The sequence below is a fragment of the Panthera uncia genome, chromosome B1, assembly GCF_023721935.1.
Source record: "Panthera uncia isolate 11264 chromosome B1, Puncia_PCG_1.0, whole genome shotgun sequence".
Classification (NCBI taxonomy): domain Eukaryota; kingdom Metazoa; phylum Chordata; class Mammalia; order Carnivora; family Felidae; genus Panthera; species Panthera uncia.
In genome coordinates, this window is record NC_064811.1 from 129824943 (window position 1) to 129840898 (window position 15956).

A 15956-nucleotide genomic window follows, 5' to 3' on the forward strand; every position below is an offset into this window, starting at 1 on the left:
CACTCATCAGCTTTCTTGTAGAGTTAGAAAGAAAGCCAATGTTTCTTTTATTTGTTTTAAGTTTATTGATTTATTTTGAGAGAGAGAGAGAGAGAAAGCAGGGGAAGGGCAGAGAGAGAGGGAGAAAGAGAATCCCAGGCAGGCTCTGCACTGTCACTGTGGAGCCCAATGCAGGGCTCGAACTCATGAACCTATGCGATCATGACCTGAGCCAAAACCAAGAGTCAGATACTTAACTGAGTGAGCCACCCAGATGCCTCCAAATGTTTCTTTTAATCACATCTGTTAAAATGGGAAATCTGAAGACAGAGATGGCTTTATGTTTTAAGAAAAACAGAAGCAGTCACATTTCTTGGTGGAAGTGAAATTACCCCTATGTGTTCTAAACCAAGTCTGTGTGTATTGAAAAACTAGAAATTCCATTCCTGCCCTCTGTGCAGGGCAATATGGCGATATCCTTCGTAGTTAAAATGCAGGTATCTTTTCATCCAGCAATTCCAGCCGTCAGCGTTGTTGCTATGATGGTACTTACCCTCATGTAAAATGATGCGGACAAGATTCTTCTCTACCATATATCATCTGAGTGAAAGGTAGGTGAAGGAAATGGCACAGACTTGACCTGATGAAGACAAAGTGTTAAACAAAGACAGAGAGAATTTTGAGGAATAGCCTGGCAGGTATATTTTATGGTTAAAAAATCTTGAGGTTTTTCAAAGACTCCATCATAACTGAAATTGTCTTCTCCAATGATCTACCCAGCTGTCCAAGGCAGAAGACCCCAACCAGTTCCAGAGAGTTGCCAGCCAATCACCAATTTACCCAAGGACATGAAAACAGGTCACATTTCCACGTAGTTGGTGTTTTCTCCTTCTTCCTTTTTTCTTCTTTTCCTCTTATATAAATCCTGTTGGCTTTTTTAAATGACAAAATAAATTTATTGACTGGCTTCCCTTGTATACGAGTAAAATAGCATGTTAATCTTAATGTAACTGTATGATTTATTATCGACACTGTAATACCGCTAAAGGATTGGAACTAGTCTTTTAAAAGGGAACTATCCAAGTAACTCATCAAATATCCATACTTTGTAATAGCATATAACTATAAATAAGGACAAAATATTTCTATGTGCAATAACCTGGAAAGTTTTCCAAGATATAAGCACCGTGCAGCAAACTACATGTAGTAAAATATTATTTGAAGCTGCTAAAAAGAACAAATAATTCTATGCTTTTAATATATACAATATCTTTAGGAGGACAAACAAAAACTGGTAATGACAGTTGCCTTTTGGAAAGGGACCTTGGTGGTGAAGAACAGCAAAGGGAGACATTTTTTTTTTTACTGTTTATTTATTTGAGAGAGAGAGAGAGAGAGCAAGAGCGTGAGTGCCAGGTGGGGTGGGGGCGGTGGAGGCAGAGAGAGAAGGAAGAGAAGGAGACACAGAATCCTGACGCAGGCTCCAGGCTCCAAGCTGTCAGCACAGAGCCCAACGGCAGGGCTTGAACTCACAAACCACAAGATCATAACCTGAGCCAAAACTGGATGCTTAACCGACTGAGCCACAAAGGCACCCAGGGAGACATTCTTTTTTAATGTTTATTTTATTTTTGAGAGAGAGAGAGAGAGAGCGCACACGTGAGGTGGGGAGGGGCAGAGAGAGAGAGAGAGAGAGAAAGAGAGAGAGAGAGAGAGAGAGAGAATCCAAAGCAGGATCTATGCTGATGGCAGCAACCCTGACACAAGACCTGAACTCACAAGTTGTAAAATCATGACCTGAGCCAAAGTCAGACGCTCAACCGACTGAGCCACCTAACCTCCCCAAAGGGAGACATTTTTGAATGTATATTCTTTTATACCTTGTTAAATGGATTCTGTACCTTAATTCCATTGTGTGGAGGTTTCTCCACACCATCAATAAGCAATTCTGTAACACCACCTGAGTGTTCTACAATTTAACTCAATTCTGACATCATGTACCCATTGAGCATCAGGTTCCACAGGTTAAGAGCTCAGTCCCACATGACTCTCCCCACCTTCCCCCAACCACCATACCATCACTTCAGAAGGCAGTTGCAAACCCGGGTTATTTATCATCTGTGCTTCTGATTGGAGGTTCCCATGACCCCCTCCTTGGGTTTGATTAATTTGCCAGAGTGGCTCACAGAACTCAGAAAAACATTTTCTTACTAGATTACTGGTGTATTATAAACAGCTGTAATTCAGGAACTGCCTGAGGATTCAGAAAGAGATCCATAGGGTAAGGTATGGGGAAGGAGCGCCGAGTTTCCATGTCCTATCCCAGCGTACTACTCCCTCCAAATCTCCATGCGTTCACCAACCTGGAATCTCTCCAAGCCCCATTCATTTGGGGTTTTATGGACGCTTCATTACCCAAGACATGACTGATTAAATCTTCAGTTGCTGGCAGTTAGTTGATTCAACCTCCAGCCCCCTCCCCTCCCTGGAGTACACCTGAAAGTTCCAACCCTCTAATCACGGGTTGGGTCTCCTAGCAACCAGCCCGCATTCTAAAGTACAGTCACCTCATTAGCATAACAAAAGACACCTATGTTGCTCTCTTAAGTAATTCCAAGAGTTTTAGGAGCTCTGTGCCAGAAATGAATACCAAATATTTATTTCTCATTACCACAACACCACACTTGTGAGTTTAGTGCTTTGTGAATCTATCAGCTATTCGCTCTGGGATACATTATTAAGTTTGCGTTTGTGTTTTGCTTGACAGTGACCTTCATAAATATTTATTAGTATGCAAAATTGGAAAGTTGTCGAAAAAAGGCGAGGAAAGTGGCAAAGAGCCAAACAACTTCCTGAAGTACAGACACAGAGATACTTCTTTTTAATTACCCCTTGTCACGATGTACTGAAGTGGCTCCTGCTCAGCCTGGTAGGAGAAGGCAAAAAAGGCTTTCCAAATAGCAAGAGAAGTGGTGGTTGGCCTTGTGTCTGGGGTCAACACTGGGCATGGGTTGTCTTGGGATATGGTTGCTTCCTGGTACAGATCACGGCCCATGCTTGAAGTCAATCAGCCCACTTGAACTACAGAAACCTTCTGGAACTTTGAGTGTGCCATGGGGTTCTGTATGGTACGTGCTAATTAAAGAGCATCTAGGGCCAGACACAAACTGGGATCAATCAGCTCTCCATTCCCTAATCTCTTCACTAGGCTCAGAGACTTCTGGCATCAATCCTTACAAATCTATGAGCCACTTCCCATATCCTGCATCCCCAAATTTGTCCAACCACTTTTTATTACCTCCACTGCTACAACACCAGACCAAGTCTCCATTAATCCTTATCTGGGCTAGTAAGGAAACCTCCCAGTGAGTTAGCCCTCATAGTAGCCTAAGAGAATTTTTTTTCAATGTTTATTTTTGAGAGAGAGAGAGAGAGAGAGAGAGAGAGAGAATCCAAAGCAAAGCTCCAGGCTCTGAGCTGTCAGCACAGAGCCCGACATGGGGCTTGAACCCACAAACTGTGAGATCATGACCTGAGCTGAAGTCAGACACCCAACCAACTGAGCCACTCAGGAGGCCCAAGAACTTTTGTAAGTGTATGTCTGTTCTGTATAGAAGCTGTTTGTGCGACTTGTCATGTATTTCTGCCTAGAGCTGCACATACACTATCATGGAGGGGGGGGGTTGGAGGGGTGCGTGTTGGCTTATACTCCATATCTGGCCTTGGGATCAGAACTGGCTCTTTGTTCCTGTTGCCAAGAAGGATTAATGTGCCTCACCTCCTTGAGCCAGATGAGGCCGGCCCCCTGGAATAAATTAGGGAGGACGCCCAGGCTCCTAAGATTTCAGAAACAGAAAAACCAGCTCATTTGGGACTGCACTTCGGCACACATAATGACTAACCATAAATCACACACGGGTAGTATATATATTGCCCTGGCAGGAATAGCTAGCTGGAAGCCTCACCTGAGGACAGGATGCTCCAACCAGGACCCTCAGTTGGGACTCCAACCAGGCTCTTCACTGTGGGGCTTCCTCATACAGAAGGTTGGAGGTTGTAAGTGCCCCAGTTGATGTTTTAAGCCTTCTTTGTTTTTCTCTATACTTCTCTCCCTTTATGTTGACTATAATTGTTTAATTCTTTATATTCCCTTTCCCTTATAATTAATAGTTTTCCTCCATGAAACTGAGAGTGCGTCTATTGCACTTAGAACAATGTCACATCTCTTCAGCCCCCAACTAACACTCTTCCATTGCACTTGGAATAGAATACAGACTTCTTAAAATGGCCTCAGACTCTCTACCTAATCTAGAACCTTCCTTCCTCTCTGGCCTCATTTCCTTCCTCTCTGCTTCTTGTTCACCACCCACCATGTTGGCATTTACCCTCCTCAAAGCCTCTACACTCAATGCACCTGCTGCTTGGGCTGGTTTTCCAAGTCATCCCAGAGTTGCTTTCTTCTCATTTCAGGTTATGACTCAAATATCTTTTTCTTCAGAGATGCCTCCTCTAACCTTCCTGCTGAAAAGCAACCTTCCACCTCTCGGTCACGCTCTATCACATTAAACTATTTTACCTTCTTCATAGAGTTTATCCGAGACTGGAATTATTTCATTTGTATATTTGTTCATGTGATTTTTGTTCGCCTCCTCCTGACCTCACTGTAAATTACTTGAAAGAAGGGGCTATTACTGCCAAATCCCTAAGGTTCATAGAAGAGTCTCACACACTGGCAGCTTGTTCACTGCTTGATAAACCAGCAGCTTTGATATGGAGCAATCAACGTCTGGTAGCCTTGTGATCATACTCACAAGCTTTAAAGGTGTAGCTCTGAGTTCTAAATCTAGTAATGACACTCAATGTAGCCACAGAGTGACCATGCACTCCACTCACCAGGACTGAGACCTCTCTGCAGAGTATGGTTCAGCACCCACACTTGGCATATCTGAATTTAAGCTTTAGTTAAAAGATTATTCTACCAAGATTCATCCTTCAGCCTGAATGAGCTAGTGAGCCCGGGGCTTGCTTGCTATCTTTCCTTCCTCCCTCCCTTCCTTCCTTCCTTCCTTCTTTCCTTCCTCCCTCCTTTCCTTTCCTTCCTTCCTTCCTTCTTGCTTGCTTCCTTCCTTCCCTCTCTCCTCCCTCCCTCCCTTCTTTCCTCCCTCCCTTCCTTCTTTCCTTCCTTCCTTCCCTTCCTTCTTTCCTTCTCTCTCTCCTCCCGTCCTTCCTTCCTTCCTTCCTTTTCATTGTTGTTGCTTAATATTACCATAGGAAGGATAGCAAGAAAGAAAGAAGAGTTCTCTTGATAGGGCTCAGCCTATTTAATTGTAAATATTAGAATATATATGAACTTTTCCAACTTAATGCAGTCACATACACATATATGCACACACAGAGCTTCCATTTTTAAAATTTTTGTTTTGTTTGGGACTGAAAAAATTATGTCGTATCTAAAATAAAATTTTAAACTATTTGCAATAGTCATTATAACACTCATTTTAATGCCATTTTAATAAAAAAATAATGTTTATTGTTTATTTTTGAGAGAGAGAGAGTCAGAGCATGAGCAGGGGAGGGACAGAAAAGAGAGGGAGATACAGGATCCAAAGCAGGCTTCAGGCTCTGAGCTGTCAGCACAGAGCACAACACGGGGCTTGAACTCACAAACCATGACATCATGACCTGAGCCGAAGTCAGATGCTCAACTGACTGAGCCATCCAGATGTCCAGCCATTTTAATTATATATAAAATAATTTATATAATTGCATCAAATAATAGGGTCCTAGCTCGTATATGTACTATATACATATATGCACATATATATATACATTACGAGAAACATATGCAATGCTTTATATTCTGTTTTTATTTGGGGGGGTTGGTGAGGGCAGAGACGGCTGGAAAGATAATCCTAAGAAAGCTCCATGCCAAGCACAGAGCCCTATGCAGGGCTTGATCTCACCACTGTGAGATCATGACCTAAGCTGAAATCAAGAGTTGGATGTTTAACAGACTGAGCCACCCAGGCGCCCCTTTTATACTCTGTTTTTAACTTGCCCTTTAATCAGCCAAGAAATATTCATCCAGACACCACTGAAAAAGTAGAAATACCAAGATGTGTAAAATATAGTTCCGTCCTCCTAAAGCTCTCATTTAAGTTGGGGAATTACATATACATATATAAGTACAAAGGTGAGACCTTCAATAAGAGTTATTTAAGGCAGGGAAACAGTGTAGAAAAGAAAGTAACTGAGTTACTCTGGGTGTGTGTAGGATCACAGTGGATTTTCCCTAAAGGGAATCCATGAGCACCATAGAGTTCATTAATTTTAAGAGTTAAATGGCTACACATACAAAAATGTGAGTGAACATTAATCAGTCTCAGAAAGGGATTGGTTTCATTCTGTTTTTTTTTTAAACCAAAAGGTTTTCTTACTCATGCATGCTTATCGCAATTCTACCAATAATTTTGTTTTAAAAGCTTAGAAAGAACCCTAAAGCTTATCTCAAAAATGAAGTGGGCAAGAAGAATATCCAAGACAAAATATCTGAAAGGAGTTATTAGAAGGTGTGGTGGAAATGTTGCTTTTCTACTCAGTGGTCAATCTCGGTTTAAGCCTAGCAGCTAGGACAGTCCTCAAAACTGTAATTGAATCAAGGATGAGTCGTGTGGGATGAGTAAGTCGATCTGATCAGACCAAAAGAAAAGACATATCTGTAATGAGAAGTTTTCTCTATATCTCTATAGAGATATATCTCTATATCTCTATATCTCTATATATCTCTCTCTCTCTATCTCTATATATCTCTATAGGGATATATATATCTCTCTATATATCTATATATAGAGATATATATCTATATCTCTCTCTATATATCTATATCTCTATATATCTCTCTATATATCTCTCTCTATATATATCTATATCTATATCTATATCTATATATATCTCTCTATATATATCTCTATAGAGATATATCTCTATATCTCTCTATATCTATATTCATATAGATATTCATATTCATATTCATATATCTATATTCATATAGATGAATGAGTCACTGTTTTGTTTTGCTGTGCAGTGTTTTAAAAATTGTAGTAAAATGGACACAAGATTTACCATCTTAACCATTTTTAAATGCACAGTTCAGTAGCATTAAGCACACTCGAATTGTCATGAAGCCAATTTCCAGAAGTCCTTTCACCTTGCAAAACTGAATTTCCATACCCATTAAGTAACTTCGTTCCATGTCTTGTAGTTCTGGCAATATAAAAAGGTTTCTAGTTTTATTTATGAAATTTCCTTTATTTATTGGTAATTTGATGGGATCTAAGTGATCCGTGACATCCTGAGATGTCATATGGACATATGTCATATGGAAATATGTTCATATGTTCATTATATATTGTTGAGCGGTAAATTCTGGTAACCAAATACACAGTTTGATCTCTATTTTAAGGAATAAAAAAAAAAGTTTGTATATATGCATGTTATGTGTATGTGTTCTATTTCTATATGTAGAGAGAGAGAAAATATAGAAATACAACACATATAGGTAGCATGGGAGAGACAGAGACAGAGATAGACACGGAGGAAAACAGAGATAGAGGGAACTATATCTCTGCCTTCTTCATTCTCAGCTTAATTTCAACTACAAGAAAAAATGCACTGGAAATTAAAAGCTGGGAGAGTACAGAGTATGTTAACTATGAATGTTTCGGGGAGATGGGAATGTGGGTTATTTTTGCTATTTGCACTTATTATTATTATTTTAAGAGAGAGAGAGAGAGAGAGCGTGCACAAGTCAGGGGGCAGAGGGAAAAAGAGAGAGAATCCCAAACAGGCTCCACTCCACGCTCAGGGCAGAGCCCGATGTGGGGCTCAATCCCACCACCCTAGGATGATAACCTGAGCTGAAATCAAGAGTTAGATGCTCAACCGACTAAGCCACCCAGGTGATGCTGCACTTTCTAATTATTTGATAATTTTATAATTACATTACCTTTGTAATTTGTGTAGTATTTCAAGTAAAAAAAAGTTTATATCCAAATTTTTTTTTTCAAAATTTCAGTCATTTCTAATAAAAGGTACATCATCATAATATAATTATTTCATCTTAAAAAAAAACTTTTGTGTGGTTAACATAGTGTTATATTAATTTTAGGTGTACAATATAGTGATTCAACCATTCTATACATTACTCAGTGCTCATCATAAGTGTACTCTTAATCCCCCTCACCAATTTCCCCCATCCTTGCCCCTGCCCCCCACCTCCCTTCTGGTAACCATCTGTTTGATCTCTATAGTTAAGAGTCTGGTTTTTTGGTTTGTCTTTTTTTTTTTTCTTCTTTCTTTTCTTTGTTCAATTCATTCTCTTTCTTAAATTCCACATATGAGTGAAATCATATGCTATTTGTCTGTCTCTGGCTTATTACGCTTAGTATTATACTCTCTAGATCCATCCATGTTGCTGCAAATGACAATGATCATTTCACCTTTAGCCCACAAATAAAACTCACACCACATTTTTCAACGTTATGAAATGAAATTTGGCACAATCAATAAATAACAGGACCCAATAAAATAAATCTTTAATGATTAACTTTAATTAAGCAGAACATGAAGTATGCTACTAAAAAGCAGACATTAAATACATCTCCTCAAGTAATTCTTAAACATCCTAAATTTAATACCAATAATTTAATTAACATTATACAATTACATGTAACATGTTCCAAAATAATCAAATCACAAGAAATTTTAAAATAAAAAGAATTCAGGGAAGTCTCTAGTTAAGCATTTACATAGCATTCATTATTCTGTCAGCCAATGTACCTAGGAAGCAGGACAATTGGTAATATCTTTGCTTTGTGTAGAATGGAAGCATATGGGTTTAAATACCTTTTAATATAGCACTACTGAAATTAGAGCCAAGATTACATCAGGAAAATTTGTTTTCTGTACTAGTTTATTCTCGGGACCTACTTTGGCTAACATGCAATTTCTCCCATTTTGAGAAATTCCTTTTTTTCCATTTTACTGTAGCCTGTGACCCAGAGCTTCAGAAACTTCAGTACTCCCCCCACCCATGAAATAGTGGTGGAGGTGCCCAAAGAGCTTTGATCTGGTGGAGTTATGGAGAAGGCACTGGAAGAATAAGGGACCATTGGAGAGAATCAAAATGAACTAAGTTGATAATTACCATGGCTACAAAAGTTAGTGTGAAAGTTTTATCAGATCTCAAAATTGTGGAATGGCGGGCTGATTACAACTGGAAAACTGGACACCTGATTTCTAACTTTGGATTCTTATGGTTAGTGATCTGAGCTTGGGCAAGTCAAAGTAGTCATTCAACTTAGAAATAGTGTTTGGGCCAACTTTATTAAATTATTAAAACCCTTCCAGATACATAGTTTTATCACTCCAAGGTATATACAACTGGGAACACTTAACTATTTTCAGCTACCGCTTTGGCAACAGTGAGACATCAGTTTCAATACTATTTAGAACAATAAATGAACTACTAACATTTTCAAAACAGGATGCAATACAAACCACTGGAAAATTGTTATCCCTGAATGGTTCTTATTTTCTTTAAGAAAACTGCCACTTCCTACTGATCTAAAATGCCATATAGTTTTTCTCTATTTATAGAACGCACTACTGTTTTCTTGCTTGTTACGGGGAAAATACATTCTGTATACAATTTTATTTTTGTATTAATCTGCCAATTTCTAGGGAAATTGTTTTCAGTCATATTACAAAATATTCATTAAATTCTTATTTTCTGTACTTTGAGGTGTTAGCATTCAAGTGATCAATACAGTTTACAAAAGTAGAATTTTAGTCTGAAAATCTATACGCTTTTAGTGTCTTTAATTTGAATTCCCTATTATAAATTAATGAAAACTTGATGAGCAAATGTATTGATATTTGATACTTTAAAGGATATATGGGAAAATCATACCCCTTAAATAGATAAATGCATTCAAGAGAATATTACCAGGTTGGATTCTCTCCTTTGGATCTCAGAAAGTCAACAGTACTTTACTTTCATCCAGCTCTTAAAACTCAGCTTTATTTTTGCTACGGGAAGAAGAGAGGATTTCATTCAACTAGATAACTGATCAGCAGGTGTTACTGTAAACAGGAAGTAATTTATTATTTATCGTAGTTAAGACAAAATTCCCCACTGAGGGAAATGAATTGCTGGGTCTTCGCAAACACCTCAATTTCCCATTTCATTCTACTTCACAAGCAGTGCTAAGATTTAGATTTCTTTAGATTTCTTTTTAGGAGGTCTCTAATCCAACTCACCTCCATATTCTCTTTTGATGACCAGACTGGCCAGGAAAGTGGAGATTTCTTCTTGCATGCTAAGAACGTGTAAGTCAAATAACCATTATCAATTCCATCCGTGTTGACCTTCTCCTCACATACATGAAGTGGGGAAATGCAGGGCTTATGGAAGTAAGTAAGTGAAAATGAACATTTATTAAGTCCTTATTATGTGCCATATGCTTTACATTAATTACTAACTTCATTCAGTGCTCCTGCAACTAAGAAGCGATGATAGCAAGCCACTAAATGATAATGAAGAAGAAAATAATTGGGAAGTGTAAACATTTAATGTGAAATTTATGACATATGCATTTATGATCTCATATCCCTGACCTTTTTTCCTTTAACTTTCCTGGAATTTGCAAATACCTTCTTAGCTCTGAATAGCTAATTAGATACCATAAACAACGATTCATCCTGGTAGGCACTATATATATCTATTTGGTGAAAAACAGAGGAGCTAAATCCCATATTGATAATACACATTGGTGATAATAGTTTCAATTTCATGAAGTATTCTCCTGGTTCCTGGCAGTATAAAAAGGCTTCTAGTTTTGTTTATAATTAAAAAAAAAACAAAAAACAAAAAAAACACAACTACCTGTAGCACTGATGTGATCTAGTGATCTGTGATGTCTCTTATCTTGAACGCACTGCAGCCAGCCTAATCCTCAGAGTGGGACCTTCTGAGTGACTATCTCAAAAGCCTATGTTCCACTACCTGCTGGGTTTCCTGACATTCTAATACTACATACAAGGCATTTGACTAATTCTTTACATATTATGAAATCTTCTTTCATTTTATAGATCTAATAAAGTTCACCATCTCTGATAACAAACAGATATTTCTTAAAAGGAAATACAAGCTCTAAGTAACAATGCACGATTTTAGGATCTGAGAGGTAAAATGTGTTTATAAAGTTGATATAATACAGAGCATAAAAATGAGCCTATTGATTCTGGGGGGAGGAAGACTTACTCAATTCTAATCTCAAATGTCACATGCTAAATGTATGGCAAGTTACTTCTCTGAGTCTCAGCATTTTTAATCTGAAAAATAATACCTGCGTTGAATACTTGTTGCAAAGAATTAACATTTGTAAAGACCCAGAAGAGACCATACAATAGGTGCTTAATAAAAAGTAATTATATTCTCACCCATCATTGCATCCCATCATTGGCTAAAGTAGTATCACAACTCTGAGAGCATACATTTGGTCTGTGATAAATTAGCTGACCAGTTCAAGTATGAGTCCAATTAATATAAAGATATGCACAGATCAAATAAATAAATAAAGATTCTTTGGGCATTTTCTACAAGTTACCTTCCTATACAGCTGTCTTCTAAATATAAGCTATAAGAATCTAGAATAGGTTAAGAGGTCAAATATTGCCTTTATCACCTATATGGCTTAAATCTGGAAAATAATAACAGTGATAATGACCTTGAACTCGTGTGGAATTTCCATCTCAATTGTGTGAGTATTTCACTGCCAAGAAACGGATATCTTTTGATATCACCGAAATAATAAAGTGAGATAGAATTTAGAGGACAAATTTGAGAGGTCTACTCAAATGCCTATGTCTATGATTGTCATGGAAATCTGGGACAGATACACTCATATTAAAACATAAGGCATACTCCTTAAATAGAATGCCTGGAGGATTAGAGTTCTACTGAGCTTCTGCCTCACCGGACCAAAACTGTAACTTGTACAGTGCAAGTACAACCACTCAAGTTAAAGATAAGTTTTGGAAAAAATAATACATGCGTACTGCCAGCAATGATTCCTTTTAAAACCTGAATCTAGGTGGACAATCATTCACAGAATGATTCAATTATTTCTATGATTGTCATACCTAAATGGTTTCCTTTATTCTGGGGAATACACACACTTCAATACCGGGCACGGCTGAAAGTGGTCATGGGTCACTTGATTGTAACAATTACAAAGACATGATAAAGGGTTCTTTTAACGGTAAGAGCGATCTGATTATTAGCTTCTCATTTGAGGCAGCTTATCTACGGTCCAAGAAAAATGCCTTCAATTATTTCATTGATTAAACTCCAAAGCATCTTATCCACAGTGAGTGGAAATGGCTGGCGTTTAATAACATAGAACTCTTCTAACTAACTGAATAAATAGTTTCAAACTCACGGCTAAAATTAGTGAATTGATAAATAACTACATCTCACGTAAGAATGAGAATTATCAAAACACTTTTGAGAACACAGTTCGACTTGGAGGGCTCCAGGGAGGAAGTGCCTCATTTTCAAGAAAGGAATGACGTTTCTTCTGTTTTCGTTCAATTCTTTCCTGCCTTTCTTTCTTTTCCTAAAGAGAAAACAGAACACTGTAAATTTACATACATATATGAACATTATTTTCAAATCAAGTTGCTCATTGAAGAACAAAATAATCCATTACAGGAGATTTAAATGTCATTTCCGATTTAATTGTTTATAAAGGAACAGTAGCTAGAGAATATTGCTTATAAAGAATACTACCAACAGGAACTAATACACCACTTAATCACTTATTTTTTAATATTAAAAGTGATAATATTTAAATAAAATTGTGAAAAATGGGAAAAAACCCTAAAATTCCATAACTCAAAGAGAATAATTATTAGAGGTCGGTGGATGACTTTCTGAGAACAGATTCTCAGAACTAAATTTACTGGGTGCAAAAGTTGAATCTGCCATAGCAGCAGGGATACTTCAAAATTTTCATAAATAGTTGAAAGCTAAGTCTCATGTTTCTTTGCTTATTATTGAGTTTGAGCACATTTTGATTTCTTTAGCACTTTTAAGTGAATTTTTTTCTCAATTATTTGGCTCATCGATATGGATATCATAAACACCTTTTTCAGAATTTATTTATTTATTTATCTTGAGAGACATAGAGCATGAGTTGGGGAGGGGCAGAGAGAGAGGGAGACAGAGAATCAGGCTCCGTGCTGCCAGCACAGAGCCCAATGCGGGGCTCGAACCCGTGAATGATGAAATCATGACCTGAGCCGAAATCAAGAGTTAGACACTTAACCGACTGAGTCATTCAGGCGCCCCCTGCAGAGTTTCATACAGTAAATATTATCTTTGCAGCAAACATTTTATCTATGTTACTTTTAGTCCTTTTTACCAAAATAAATAAATAAATAAAATAAAAAATAAGAAATATTTCAGCCGTGACAACTGTTTAAAGAGTAATACAGTCAAAACCTGTGAACCCGCTATCTGCCTTCTAAAAGAAAACATGACCAATACTTTTGAAGCTCTCGGTGTTCATTCCCTTATCACAGTCCTTCCTCTCCACCCCACTGAGGTATCCATTGCTCTGAATTCGATGCTTATCATTCCAGTGTATCTCTTAATTTTATTGTAATATTTTATTATAATATGTAGTACTTTTATCATGTATGTATTAATCCCCCAATAAGTAACTTTTTTTGCATGTTTTTACAATTTATAATAAAAGGGAACACACTATATATTTTTTGCAACATCCTCTTTTATTCATCTTAATATTTCCAAGATCCAGCTATATGAGGTATAACTCTAGTTCCTTGATATTCCATAGAATACTCCTAGAATTCCAGCATAGCAACTTATCACAACTAATCAATTTTTGTTGTTGTTGTTGTGAAAGAATGATGTTCCTTTTTTTTTTTTTTTTTTCCACGCAATGACCATGTTATAAACATCCTTGTTTGATTCCTTGTACTTATAAGTCAAGATTTTCTTTCCATGTACATGCTTGGAGTAAAATTGGTTTGTAGGGTTTGACTATGTTCAACTTTACTGGGAAATAATTTATTTTTCAAAGCTGCTGTAGGAATTCACCAAGCAGCACCTACACTGACTTTTTATGTTAATGCATTAATGATTTTAAATTTCATATCTGTTCATGTTTTCCTTTGTTATTTCCATAGCACTTCTAGGTTTAGAAAAGCATCTTATCTTGTGAGACTTGATACTGTTTTATTTTCTTTTGGTTCTTCTATTGTTTGGCATTTTATATTCATTGCTTTAGTTCTTTTGGAGTTTCTATTGTTGTAGGGTAATTTTCTGAAGGGATTTTATGTCCAAATGACACACAAATAACCAAATTATAATTTCCCTGCATGTATTAATTTGCGTTACTTTATTATATAGCATATCCTTACTTGTAACAGGTTCTGAGGGGTCCTGGGGGGTCTAATATTTGGTACTATACTGCTTTGATTTATGTTTACTCATTCACCTTTTAAGCACTGAGATCCTACTCTGGGTCAAGTAGCATAGTGAGGGCCATGCATAAAGTGATTCTAAAATCCAAACACACCGATTTGGTCCCTGTCCCTCAGGGGATTTTCAAAATAGGCAGTTAATAAACAATCAAATAAACCACAGATCATTTCGAGTTGTGAGAATTTCTATGGAACATCATGAAAAAATCGTTGTGATTGTTAAAGAGCAAAAGGGAGTACTTGCAAAGAAAAGTGGACTCAGGAATGTCACTGTGAGTGAGACAAGATGGGTAAGAGAAGCCACTTGTGATACGCGATGGGGAGAGAGCATTTCAAGCAGAGGGAACAGTATATGTCAGGGCTCAGACAAGTCAGAGAACCTTGGGATGTGAGGAGAAACGAGAGAGCCAGCGTGACTCAAACTGGGAAGATGGGAAGGGGGTGCCAGGTGAGAATAAAGACAGGACAGTGAGGTGCGGTGGGGCCCGCAGGCCACAGTAACAACTGGAACATATGTAAGAGAAGAGAAGTCAACAAGTGACGCTGGGAAGGGAGGCCGGGAAGTGAGAGAAACCAGGGGAACAGGGCACCCAGGGGAGAAGATGGCTGCAAGAAGGAGGATGCGACTATCTAGAATGTTTGAGAGGTCCGGGGAATGTGGCAGAAAACAACACATTGGATGGCTACATGGTCTGCAAAACTAACTGTCAAAGCGTAGTTTCTGTAACACAATGGCAAAAGAGACAAGCTCGGAGTGTGTGGAGGGTGAAAAGGGTATGGAGAACTAAGAAGTGTAAATAAACCTTTAGAAGTTTAGCTGTAGAAAAAGCAGTGAAATGTGGGACCACCTCTGGAGGCAAATGAGGGATTAAGGGCTACATATCCTGGGAAGTGGTGGGAATAATCCAGGCGAGAACGCTGGCTTCTGGGTGAATGGAATGGTAAGTTTTTATTTTACTGCTTGATGGGAACAGTTCTGACCCTCATCTTATTTGAAAATATTACCTTCCAGAATCTCACATTTTCATGAAAGCAGATGGATTTTCGAACCATTCTGTTTCCCCGTACACATACCCGTCAAAGAGATGACTGAGTATGTGGGAAGTACCATGAAATCTACACTTGATCTTAGCCAAAAGGCCGAGAAGCGATATACCATGAAATCTAGATATTAATCTAGGACTACCTGAAATGTTAACAGTTCTCGCTCCTTTCACCCTGCAGCTCAGATTGTCTTTCCATTTCTCCAAGTCTCTGCTAACACCTGAAAGTTGGGTGGTTTCCTCACCTTGGTGATTTTCTCAAGGAGCAGCAGTACCCAGGAACCCTTAAACAACACTGCCTCTGCAGACTGGGCAGCTTGGGAGGGACAGCATTTTTGGTAAATTATTAGGTGTCTATGG

At 38.0% G+C, this 15956-nt stretch overlaps 1 protein-coding gene across 4 annotated transcripts in view; it reads right to left on the bottom strand.

The window, feature by feature from the left end:
• Nucleotides 1-9344: 9344 nt before the first annotated feature.
• The window catches only part of MAP9 (microtubule associated protein 9), a 37453-nt gene continuing 30841 nt past the window's right edge, over nt 9345-15956 (bottom strand). For all 4 annotated transcript variants that reach the window (XM_049632325.1, XM_049632326.1, XM_049632324.1 and 1 more), the window contains one exon: nt 9345-12659. In XM_049632325.1, coding sequence (XP_049488282.1) covers nt 12537-12659 — 123 coding nt within the window. In that variant the 3' untranslated portion in view covers nt 9345-12536. The remainder of the gene's footprint in view (nt 12660-15956) is intronic.